Source organism: Leptonychotes weddellii, chromosome 4, assembly GCF_054177405.1.
Source record: "Leptonychotes weddellii isolate Sample4059 chromosome 4, ASM5417740v2, whole genome shotgun sequence".
In the NCBI taxonomy this organism is placed as follows: domain Eukaryota; kingdom Metazoa; phylum Chordata; class Mammalia; order Carnivora; family Phocidae; genus Leptonychotes; species Leptonychotes weddellii.
Window position 1 is genome coordinate 71,056,104 of NC_138372.1, and position 13,508 is coordinate 71,069,611.

The window sequence follows — 13,508 nt, forward strand, 5'->3', positions numbered from 1 at the left end:
GTACCCCTTTGGATCACTACATTTGTATCTTTGGGGTAAATACCCAGTAGTGCAATTGCTGGGTCATACCATAGCTCTATTTTCAACTTTTTGAGGAACCTCCATACTTTTTTCCTGAGTGGCTGCACCAGCTTGCATTCCCACCAACAGGGTAGGAGGGTTCCCCTTTCTCTACATCCTCGCCAACATCTGTCATTTCCTGACTTGTTAATTTTAGCCATTCTGACTGGTGTGAGGTGGTATCTCATTGAGGTTTTGATTTTATACCACATCTTCTTTATCCATTCATCAGTTGATGGGCATTTGGGCTCTTTCCATAATTTGGCTATTGTTGATAGTGCTGCCATAAACACTGGGGTGCAGGTGCGCCTCCGGATTACCACATTTGTATCTTTGGGGTAAATACCTAGTAGTGCAATTGCTGGATCATAGGGTAATTCTATTTTTACCTTTTTGAGGAACCTCCATACTAGTTTCCAGAGTAGCTACACCAGTTTGCATTCCCACCAACAGTGTAAGAGGGTTCCCCTTTCTCCACATCCTCACTAAAACCTGTTGTTTCCTGTGTTGTTGATTTTAGTGATTCTGACAGGTGTGAGGTGCATCTCATCGTGGTTTTGATTTGTATTTCCCTGATGATGAGTGATGTTGAGCATCTTTTCATGTGTCTGTTAGCCATCTGTATGTCTTCTTCGGAAAAATATCTGTTCATATGTTCTGCCCATTTCTTTCCTGGATTGTTTATTTTTTGGGGAGTTGAGTTTGATAAGTTCTCTACACATGTGGGCACTAGCCCTTTATCTGATAAGACATTTGCAAATATCTTCTCCCATTCTGTAGGCTTCCTTTTATTTTGTTGACTGTTTCCTTTGCTGTGCAGAAGTTTTTATCTTGATGAAGTCCCAATAGTTCATTTTTGCTTTTGTTTTCCTTGCCTCCAGAGATGTGTCTAGTAAGAAGTTGCTGCTGCTGAGGTCAAAGAGGTTACTGCCTGTGTTCTCCTCTAGGATTTTGATGGTTTCCTGTCTCATATTTAGGTCTTTCATCCATTTTGAATTTATTTTTGTGTATGGTATAAGAAACTGGTCCACTTTCATTCTTCTGCATGTCGCTGTCCAGTTTTCCCAACACCATTTGTTGAAGAGACTTTCTTTTTTCCATTGGATATTCTTTCCTGCTTTGTTGAATATTAGTTGACCATATAGTTGTGGGTCCATTTCTGAGTTCTATATTGTGTTCCATTGATCTATGTGTCTGTTTTTGTGCCAGTACCATACTGTCTTGATGCTTATAGCTTTGTAATAGAGCTTGAAGTCTAGTATCATGATGCCTCCAGCTTTGCTTTTCTTTATCAGAATTGCTTTGGCTATTTGGGGTCTTTTGTGGTTCCATATAAATTTTAGGATTGTTTGTTCTTGCTCTGTGAAAAATGCTGGTGGTATTTTGATCAGGATTGCATTAAATGTATAGATTGCGTTGGGTAATATGGACATTTTAACAATGTGTGTTCTTCCAATCCATGAATGTGTAATATTTTTCCATTTCCTCTTCAATTTCTTTTATAAGTGTTCTGTAGTTTTCAGAGTACAGATCTTTTACCTCTTTGGTTAGGTTTATTCCTAGGTATCTTATTGTATTTGGTACAATTGTAAATGGGATTGATTCCTTGATTTATTTTTCTGCTGCTTTATTATTAGTGTATAGAAACGCAACAGATTTCTGTCCATTGATTTTATATCCTGTGACTTTGCTGAATTCATGTATTAGTTCTAGCAATTTTTTGGTGGATACTTTCTTTTATATGTAACATATTTCAGGGGCACCTGGGTGGCTCAGTAAGTTAAGCATCTGACTCTTGATTTTGGTTCAGGTTATGATCTCAGGGTTATGGTATTGAGCCTCGCATCTGGCTCTGTTCTCAGCGGGAAGTCTGCTTGAAATTCTTTCTCTCCCTCTCCATCTGCCCCTCCCCCCACTCATGCCCTCTCTCTCTCAAATAAATAAATACAGCTTAAAAAAATAAATATATGTAACATTTCATGTGAAGTTTAGCAATTTAAAAGCTTAGGGCCAGAGAATATGCTCTTCTTTTCATTTTCTGGAAACTTCTCCCTTTATCCCCAATTTGATCTGGTGAAGAATTTATATTTTTCTTGCTTTTTTCTTTTTTAAAAATTTAAAAAATTCATTTATTTATTTGTCTATTGTGTTAATTCAACTATAATTACCATATAGTGTTATACTAGTTTCAGGTGTACAATACAGTGATTCAACAATTCTATACATTACTCAGTGCTCATCACAAGTGCATTCCTTATCCCCTTCACCTAGTTCACCCATTCCCTGACCCACTTCTCTTCTGGCAACTACCAGTTTGTTCTCTATAGTTAAGAGTCTAGGTTTTTTTGGTTGTCCCTTTTTTTCTTTGTTAATTTGTTTTTTAAATTCCACATATGAGTGAAGAACTTATATTTTTCTTTGTTTTTTTGACTAATTGTCTTTTAAAACTCCTTTTACCTTACTGATTCAATTATTACATGCTCACATATTGTTAAATATGCAGAAAATTGTTAGAAAATGTTTTACTTTTGAATATTTTATGAGCTCTAGAATTTGAGTGACTTGCAAGTTTGTATAGCAATCCATGTATCAAAATTAAGTAAGAGTTTATTTTTCTATCAGTTTACCCATTCAAGAAGACCTTAATTTTTAGGAGCATTATAACCAAATGATGGCCACTTGCATGGGAGTCAAAAGTTAAGTCCGTAGTGGACATATGTGATATCCTGCACAATCTAGCAGCATCCTATCAATCCAAGTAGCCACATGTCATGAGTTTTGATAACTAACAAAAATGGAAGTCAGGGGCGCCTGGGTGGCTCAGATGGTTAAGTGTCTGCCTTCGGCTCAGGTCATGATCCCAGGGTCCTGGAATCGAGTCCAACATCGGGCTCCCTGCTCCTTGGGAGCCTGCTTCTCCCTCTGCCTCTCTCTCTCTCTGTCTCTCATGAATAAATAAATAAAATCTTTAAAAAAAAAATGGAAGTCAGTGCTGGAGAATGTCTAGTGATGTGTTCATTCTCATGAATAGTCAACAAGAGTGTAATTAATACCATCCCACTTTCCTGAAAAATAGTGTAGCAGTAAATGTCAAAAGCTTTAAAAATATTTATATTCTTGGGGCGCCTGGGTGGCTCAGTTGGTTGGGCGACTGCCTTCGGCTCAGGTCATGATCCTGGAGTCCCGGGATCGAGTCCCGCGTCGGGCTCCCTGCTCGGCGGGGAGTCTGCTTCTCCCTCTGACCCTCTTCCCTCTTGTGCTGTCTCTCATTCTCTCTCTCAAATAAATAAATAAAATCTTTAAAAAAAAAAATATTTATATTCTTTAGCTCAGGAATTCCACTTCTAGGACTCTAGCTTAAAGAAATGATCTGAAATGCCAAAAAAGATTTGGGCACAAAATGCTCATTATAGCATCACTTAAAACATCCCCTTGTTTTAACTGATGATATAATCTAAATATTCAGTTATAGGAGAATAGTCATTTATGGGTCATTATACCATAAAATACTATCTTTTACAATTACTTTTGAAAAACATTATGAAATGAGAAAATTCTCAAGTTATAATTCAACATAAAATTTGAGTATGGATGCTGTATACAAATTGTGTATATTTATTGTGCTTTATTTATGGTATGGTTTCAACTATGTGCATAGAAAATGACCAAAAGGTTATCTTTTAATGATGGAATTATGCATGGTTTTATTCTTTATACTTTAAGAAAATACATAATAAAACATTGTTTTAAAAATAATCTTCTTGCAAAATAAATATAGTCTCATTTAATAGTAAAGTTCAGTCTGTATATATTTTCTGAATTTTCAGTTCCAATTTCACATAAAATGTTATATTATCTAACAATTTAAAATATACTTAAAGTAACACCATTTAAAACTCTCTTTCATCACACCATTAAGAAATTCTGGTATCCTTTTAAAGCAAATTATTCTTCATAGTGATGAATTTCATATTTAATTTATAACCTTCATCATAAATTTTGCTACACTCATCCAATTAAAAATTTTATTGAGCGCTTTCTTTTTTTTTTTTTAAAGATTTTATTTATTTATTTGAGACAGAATGAGAGAGAGAGCACATGAGAGGGGGGAGGGTCAGAGGGAGAAGCAGGCTCTCGGCAGGGAGCCTGATGCGGGACTCGATCCTGGGACTCCAGGATCATGACCTGAGCCGAAGGCAGTCGCTTAACCAACTGAGCCACCCAGGCACCCTATTGAGCCCTTTCTTAAATAGCCTTTTAAATTTTTTATTGTATAGATTGATTGCCTAATGCGGTGTTTCTCAACCATTTTTTCATCATCACCTCCTTAAGGAGCCTTTTGAGACATTTTTTTTCCTAATTGCCCCCCCACCCTATGAGATTTTAATATCTGTTTATGTACTGTGTGTATATCCATGATTTATACATTAAAAAGTAATTTTTTTTCACTCTCCCAAGAATCAATTTTCACCCCATTGGTGGGGTTATTGTCTCCTTTGAGAATGTATGGCTTAAAAGAACATTATGGGAAAATGTTATTTTAACTTTTACAATGAGTCTCAAGTCCACATGTTTTGTTTTTATAGCTGTCTGCCTCTCAAACATCACATGGTGACCATTCCAACGCTACTACTGTGGGGAGAGAAAGATGCATTTATGGAGGTTGAGATGGCTGAAGTCACAAAGATTTATGTTAAAAATTATTTCAGGCTGACTATTTTGTCAGAAGTCAGTCATTGGCTTCAGCAAGAACAACCTGACATAGTGAACAAACTGATATGGACATTTCTGAAAGAAGAAACAAGAAAAAAAGATTGACTTTTCTATATCTTCTATGAGGGGTCTGTAATGAAGTCTCTAAATAATTTTTAATCATTGTTCATCAACCTCTTTAAGCTTCACTAGGAAAAAATTGTTTTAATATGCTTTATCATGAATATCCTGACAAATGATACTGAAAAAAATCTGAGAATGTGTGAAATTGTAAAATGTTGATTTTCTTCTGTTGGATTTTGCATGGAAAAGCATCTGCCTTAAAATGTGTACATTGATACAAAAAGGAAGTTGGGGAAAGTGGCTCCATTTTGATTTCTTGCATTCTTTACCCTGTTAACATCTGGTGCCTTTTACAAATATATATGAAAGATTAGCTGCGCCATATTTAAAAAGGCAAACCTGTAATGGTATAAATTTTCATTTTATTGTTCAAAACTTCTTTTTACTATTTTTCAACCATTAAAAAGTTCTATTGTCAAATCTCTCGGGTTTATAATATATTTATGAGTTTGAAGGCAAATATGATTAGAAGAATATACATTCTTAAAACAGGCCATAAATACTACTTATACTGGAAAGATTAACAAGAGATGATATAGAGATTCTCATGTATACATATATATGTGTGTATGTGTGTGTGTGTATTAAATACTGCAAAGTAGGAAAGCACATCCATCAAATTACTTGTCTTAATTTTCCAGCTAAATTGGTGAGAGATTTAGACAAAAGATCAAAATATCCTTTTGCCCCAATAATGCAAACAGAATTGAATTCTGTACTTCCTATGTGCACTAGAATCTAAGTTCCACAAGGCATAGATTTTTTTACTGTTTTATTAACTGACATATATCCAGCTTCTAGAATAAGGGCCTAGCTCCATCGTAGGCACTCACATATTTGCTTAATGAATAAATAACATATCTCACACACTGCTAGGCACTATGGGGGAAATACAAAGGAAAGATGACATGGTAATATGTAACTTTCCCTTAAGAAGTATAAATAGGGGCATCAATTAAGCGTCTGCCTTCTGCTCAGGTCATAATCCCGGGGTCCTGGGATGGAGCCTTGCATTGGGCTCCCTGCTTCTCTCTCCTCCTCCCACTCATGCTCTCTCTCGCTATCTCTCTCTCTGTCTCTGTCTCTCAAATAAATAAATAAAATCTTAAAAAAAGGAAGTATACACAGAATGCAGTTAAGTTAAACAAGGATTCAAGAGTAGTAATGAACATTACAAATAAGAGTGGGAAGACTTACAGAATAGAGAATGATACAAGCTCAAGGGAATACTACTCATTCTCTAGGGTTAGTCTCATTTGGCATGGGAGACAATCAGTAACATTGCCAAATCATGGCTCCTTAGAGACTACAACTGTGTTCCCAAATAAGACTAAGTTGGTGAAAAAAATATCTCCCTCATGAAATGTAGTTCTGATAGTGACAGAAGAAAGTGGAATGTCCTTAAGAATTCTCATCACTGTATCCTAAGCAACTTTTATTTACTAATAAAAACCCAACTTTCTATCTACATTTTTGCTTGTGCCTCATAATAACATTGCAAAGTAGAGAGTATTACCAGTTTATAGATGTGAAAATAACGTTCGTCAATGCCCACAGTATAATTGTTAGAACGAGAATCTGACCTAGATTCATCATAAAGCCTCTAATCTTTCCAGTAAAATAAAAGGCTCTGTATCTATGCTGTTCTGTTTTATTGGTAACCTGGTGTGTTCCAATAAATAGAAACATCTCCCAGAAACCTATAATTTGACTTTTAATTCTGGGGAAAGGAATTTAAATCAGTAATTAGCAAATTAGCATTGTCAGAGTTGCAAATGTTACAAGGTATAGAACAGAGTCTGGTTCACAGCAACTTTGATTATGCTTCCCTCTTGATCATTTCTGTAGGGCAGCTGCAAAGGGAAGAATAGGACTTTGACTGTTTATGTTGACCCAGTAAAATAATCCTGACTTATTTCAGGATTGAAAATCTGTTACTGACTAAGGTGATTTTAAGGTTTGTTGTTGTTACTTATATCAGTTTGGAATGCTGACTGGTTCATGTGGACTCTTGTTAAGAATATGAATCAAATGTGCCATGGCTAATTCCAGCCCACGATAATGGATGTATTCTAATTTGCTATGCATGTGGAACAGTGCTTGTAACAGATATAAAGGCTCCTGGGTGCCATCAGTTAAACCTCTTAGCATAAAGAGATATTATGGTCTCTGTAGAGATCAGTTTGTAGGGAGAGTAAATGAATTTGACTTACCAGCTCCCAAAGCATCTCAGAGTAAGTAAACTTTACTGGTAATGGCATTTAAATTAAAAGTTTTAATTAATATTCATCTATTTAAATTCATATATCCCTAGTAGGTATGTAATATATCCTTAATATAAATGTCAGAAATCATGTGAAAATAATGTATTAAGCATATATGTCAAAAGGAAGACATTTACAAAAAGCAGAAAAGATTGTACTGTTGATATGATTCTAATTCTATTACACCATTTATCATTTTTAATTTTTCTGATTTTAAGAAATAATTAAGGGTAATACATCCTCATTTCCTATTAACCCACATTGTATCTGAGAGTTCTAATTACGTGTGGAAAGGGCACTTGAATATGGGGAAGGGGTGTGCTTTAGGGGCTGCCCTTAGATCCAATCTACCGGCATCCTGAGACCACTGAGAAGTTGGCCTCATGGCTCAGTCCACCTCCTTGGACTCCGAGATGGAGGTGTGGGATCCACCTTTCGCCACATGATGAATAAGCTGCACTGTCTGCCGTGGCCAACCCCTTCATGCGGCAGAAAGCAAGGCTTTCTGGGCTGGGCTATATCATCCTCACCGGGACTGTCCTGGTGCCAGTCTGTCAGTCCTGCATTGCCTTCCTCTTCATCGTCCTCTGGCCAGTGTCCTCACTTTCCACCATGAGCGGTTCTGCTTGACCAGTCAACCCTGCGAAGAGTTGGGGGAAAAAACTGGTGTGACCACCACTCAAATTCTTGTTTCAGGCAACATTCTATTCAGCAGAGTTCCTGGTTAAAGTGAAAGGGGAAAAAGCAACCCGCAATGAGGCCCTCATCTGTGTTATGGCCCCACACTCCACTTTCTTTGACCAAATCGCCTGCAGGTACCCAAATACACCGGACACGGTGACCTAAGCCTGGCAGGGGTTTGCAGGTTTCTAGGTCTATATGTTGACCTTGAGTCAGTTCTTCACCAAAGGGGAAGGTGAGTTTATGCCTGTTTATACATCAAATGACCAAGAAAAAAAAAGACCGAACCCTTTTGCCGATACAGTGAGGATCAACATGGCAAATGCTTTGGGGGGTGTCTGTGACAGACCACACTCCGGAAGATTGTAGACTGATGATTTTCACGGGTAACCTTCAATTACCCATGGAAGCTAGTTTGATGGAATTACAAAAATTAGCCAGAAATTGAAGTTAGATTGGGATACTATTCATTAGCATCTGGATGAATTTGCTGCAATTGCAGTTGCCACTAAAGGAGTCGCCACTATAGGAATTGAAGAATTTGCAAATTACTTAAACATCCTAATTTCAGAGCCCTTGGAACAGTTTTTTGCCCCCTTTGACAGGAATAATGATGGCATATAGAATTCAGAGAATATGGGACAGGTCTGACTATCCTATGCAATCCTGCCAATACTGAGAAGATTCTGCAAGTGTCGTTTAAGCTTTTTGATCTTGATGAGGACGGTTTCATAACAGAGGCAGAGTTAGCTGCTAGACTTAGGGCAGCCTTTGGGGTGCCAGATCTTGATGTTTCGAGACTCTTTCAGGACATATCTGGACAGAATTCAGATTACATTTCATACAAGAACTTTAAGAAATTTGCCTGAAGCATCCAGAATATACCAAGTTATTTAATTCATACTTAGACCTCTAGACAGTCTCTATATATTCATTACCACATTAACCGTTTAATTGCTGTATTCAAATGTTAAAGTCAGCCCTGAAAATGGTGAAAGTACCTTCCAAATAGAAACTATGATTGAAATAAAATTATCCTTTCAGGAAAAACACAATAGTTTTTACTCTAAGTAGCTTGAGCACTTAATTATGATACATAAAATGTGCTTGAGAAATATATATTTCTATTAGATCTTGTAGTACCTGTTTTCCTTAAGATATGTTTGTTTCAATGTGACTAAAGGTAGAGAATAAGAGATCTATTGATAAGAAGAGCTAAGATGGAGGCATAGTAGGAGGACCTTAGGCTTGCCTTGTCCCTTGAACACACCTAGATAACTATCAAATCACTTTGAATACCCAAGAAATTGACCTGAGGACTGACAGGACAAACTGCACAAGTAGAGGGAGAGGAGAGGCCACACTGGGGAAGGTAGGAAGCATGGAAATGCAGTTTGGGGGAGAAATGGATAGTGGGTGCTGTGGAGGGGAGGGAGCTGTGGTCACAGAGAGAAGGGAGCACACAGGGGAACACTCAGAGAGAACACTTTCCCAAAGCCATTGACTGGGAAATGAGAGGAGCTGATTTTTGTGAGTTTTTGCAACCAGCGGGGCTCAAAGAATGGAGTTTTAGAGGTTGGCAAGCTTGGCTGCGATAGTCTTGAACGCACTGCCCCACTCCTGGAGAGAAGGCAGGCAAGCAACCCCAGCGCAGACAGTATGATCTGAGGATTGCCTAAGGAGCACAGGGAGGGACTGTTCTCTCTTCTTAGAGCATATCTGTGAAAGGTGGCATTCGCAGATTCACCTCTCTGGGGACAAAAGAGCCAGCAGGTGCCATTTCCCTCCTCCGCCCCTCAGCATAGGCACAGAGACACCTGCTGAGGGCACCTAATCCAGACACTGGCTGTTTAGCCTGCTTTGCTCCAAATGCTATGCCCCTGCGCTCTGGCATGACTGCCTTTCTTGGTCAAACCAGCATCCATTCCAGTGCAGTGAAACCCTCCCCCAGAAGACCAGTTCAGGCCCCTGCCACAGCACGTCCCTAAAGTCAGCAGGATTGGCTAGGATAAAGCCCAAAGGGCACTGCGCTGCTCTAGGCAGGCGAGCAACGCAGAGACAGAGTGCATGAAAATAGAAAAACACCTGAGACGCATGAGGGGAAATTATTCACTCTTCTGGGAGTGCTTCCCCAAGAGCAGCAAGCACAGAGACCCCTCCCTAGAGACAAAGGAGCTGGCTGACACCATTTCCCTCCTTCAGTAAATAGCACAGCACCTGACACTGGCTGCCTAACCTGCTTACACCAAGTCCCACTCCCCTGCGCCCTGCTGGTGCTGCTTTTCTTGGGCAAGTGTGCCTAAAGACGAGTGCAGCAGGCCTCTTCCCCAGAAGACCAGCACAAATCCCTGCACACGCAATGTCTACTGACCATAGAGTTCTGCAAGTCTTCAGTCCCACATCAGGTCTTACTTAACAAGCAGACCAGAGCATGCCTAGTTAAAACTTGCCACACTCTGGCTAAGGTCCGAACACTGCCTACTGTAGGCCAGGAGAGCCTCTGCAGATGATTGATCTGAGGGATAAGCAGCCAAAACACAGCCGCAGAGTGCTCCAGGCACACACCAGAGACACTCCCTGAGGCACCAGAGTTTTGTATCCTTTGGGATACAAAAGGGATATATGATTTAAAGGGATATATGCACCCCAATGTTTATAACATCATTATCAACAATAGCCAAATTATGGAAACAGCCCAAGTGTCCACTGACTGATGAATGGATAAAGAATAGGTGGTATACAGTCAGAATGGCTAAAATTAACAAGTCGGGAAACAACGAATGTTGGCAAGGATGCAGAGAAAGGGGAACCCTCTTACACTGTTGGTGGGAATGCAAGCTGGTGCAGCCACTCTGGAAAACTGTATGGAGGTTCCTCAAAAAGTTGAAAATAGAGCTACCCTATGACCCAGCAATTGCACTACCGGGTATTTACCCCAAAGATACAAATGTAGTGATCCGAAGGGGCACCTGCACCCCAATGTTTATAGTAGCAATGTCCACAATAGCCAAACTATGGAAAGAGCCAAGATGTCCATCAACAGATGAATGGAGAAAGAAGATGTGGTATAGACAGATAGATAGATGATAGATAGATAGATAGATAGATGATAGATAGATAGATGATACACACACACACACACACAATAGAATACTACTCAGCCATCAGAAAGGATGAATACTTACCATTCACATCAACATGGATGGAACTGGAGGGTATTATGCTGAGTGAAATAAGTCAATTAGAGAAAGACAATTATCCTATGATTTCACTCATGTGGAATATAAGAAACAGTGCAGAGGATCATAGGGGAAGGGAGGGAAAACTGAATGGGAAGTAATCAGAGAGGGAGACAAACCATGAGAGATCTTAACTATAGGAAACTGAGGGTTGCTAGAGGGGAGGTGGGTGGGGGAATGGGGTAATTGGGTGATGGGCATTAAAGAGGGCACGTGATGTGATGAGCACTGGGTGTTATATACAACTGATGAATTATTGAACTCTACATCTGAAACTAAGGATGTACTATATGTTGGCTAATTGAATTTAAATTAAAAAAATAAAAGAATAGGTGGTATATATATATGCAGTGGACTAGTACTCTGCCATAAAAAGGATGAAATCTTGCCATTTGCAATGACGTGGGTGGAATTAAAAAGTATTATGCTAAGTGAAATACGTTAGTCCAGAGAAAGACAAATACCATATGATTTCACTTATATGTGGAACTGAAGAAACAAAACAGATGAACATGGCAGGGGGAAAGAGAGAGACAAACCATAAAACAGACTCTTAACTATAGACAACAAACTGAGGGTTACTGGAGGGGAGAAGGGTGGAGGGATGGGTTAAATAGGTGATGGGTATTAAGGAGGGCACTTGTTGTGATGAGCACTGTGTATTGTATATAAGTGATGAATCACTGAATTCTACATCTGAAACTAATTTTACACTGCATGATAACTAACTGGAATTTAAATAAAAACTTGAAAAAAAGAAGATTAGAAAAAAGAGACTTATTGATAAACATTGTTCACCTCTTCCTAGTTTAGTGCTAAAGTAAGGCCAAAGGAACATTTTAGACCATCACTTCTTCTTCATTTTTGCAAAGAAAATATCTCATTAAGAGCTCCATTGGCAATAAATAAATACATGTAACAACACAAGACAAAATAAAAATTAAATCAGGAAGATATGAATACCACTGAAACAATTATAAATGGTATGGCTGCCATTTAACATTTTTTTTCTAGATATGAAAGTGATTATTTAGAATGAGAAATTACAACAGACTACAATTTCTGGGAAGGTGACTAATATTACAAACATAAGTTATAAATACAGGAATTCTGACAAATTCTACTTTGAGTCTCATCAAAGAGGAAATTTGTGTTTATAATTGCATATTCTGCATTACTAAGAATACTCCTTTCACTCTGACTAGACATTAATGAGAACTGAAGCCTCTACTTACTGTTGTATACGTCCTAACTACCTATATACCTCTAGCACCATTTCCTGTAAGACATCTTCACATGTGATGTGATGTGATGTGACCTTGGGCCCTATCCCTTCAAGTCACTATGCAGGATGAATCAGCAAACTATTCCTGGAAGCCATTCCTGCACCAGAACAGAGAGCAACAACTTATCTAGATGTGGAAATGATTGTGAACCAATAAATATGCCCAAACTACTGTATCCTCAACTTAGTTTCATTGTGGCCATACCCCAAAAATGCCTGTAGGCACTCAGTGCCACCATATATGAGGGGACATTTGGCTAAGATGAAATTCTTGATCAAATGTGGTAAAATTTCTTACCTTTGCAAAATTTACAAAAACATACCCCCAAAACTACAAAAAGGAAACACATTTCTAGGGATCTCATTGGAGCCTTGGAAGGGGCTTGTATAAGTGGGCCCGTAAAGCTTAAACTTCATTAGTTAGCTTCCTGGTATTTTGAGAAGAAAGGAAGAAGAGGTGAGTGAGGGGGAGGTGAGCAGAGGAGGAAAGCTTAAGGAAAGTGACAGAAAAAAAATTAAATATTGTTCCGAGATCATTTCCATGCATTTCTCACCTGAGAAAGGAGATGGATAAGTGATATTTTATAATCCTCACTGTCTTAGTTAGTTCAGGCTGCTGTAACAAAAATACTATGGACTGGGTGGCTTCAACAACCAACATTTATTTCTTATAGTTCTGGAAGCTGGGAAGTCCAAGATCAATGCTCTGGCAAATATGGTGTCTCATAAGAGCTTGCCTCCTGGTATGTAAATAGCTGTCTTCTCACTGTATCCTCTCATGGTGGAAGAGGCAAGGAAATTCTCTGGGGTCTCTTTTATGAGGGAACTAATCCCATTCATGAGGGTTCCATCCTCATAACCTGATCACCTCCCAAAGGTCCCACCTCCAAATTCCACCACACTGGGGATTAGATTTCCACATATGAATTTTGGGAGGACACAAATAGTCATTCTATAGTATCCACACAGCTTGATATTTCTTTTTTTTTAATTTTATTTTAATTTATTTGACAGAAAGCGAGCACAAGCAGGGGGAGCAGCAGGCAGAGGGAGAGGGAGAAGCAGGCTCCCCGCTGAGCAAGGAGCCCGATGTAGGGCTCCATCCCAGGACCTGGATAACATGAGCCAAAGGCAGATGCTTAA

At 38.7% G+C, this 13,508-nt stretch overlaps 1 protein-coding gene and 1 pseudogene across 1 annotated transcript in view; both read left to right on the forward strand.

Moving 5' to 3' along the window:
* The window catches only part of EPHX4 (epoxide hydrolase 4), a 42,952-nt gene extending 36,624 nt beyond the window's left edge, over positions 1–6,328 (forward strand). The window contains exon 7 of the mRNA XM_006728843.2: positions 4,647–6,328. Within this exon, the coding sequence (XP_006728906.1) occupies positions 4,647–4,878 (232 nt within the window). The 3' untranslated portion in view covers positions 4,879–6,328. The remainder of the gene's footprint in view (positions 1–4,646) is intronic.
* Positions 6,329–7,585: 1,257 nt separating this feature from the next.
* On the forward strand, positions 7,586–9,706 carry LOC102747434 (lysophosphatidylcholine acyltransferase 2B-like; annotated as a pseudogene).
* The last annotated feature ends 3,802 nt before the right edge of the window (positions 9,707–13,508 follow it).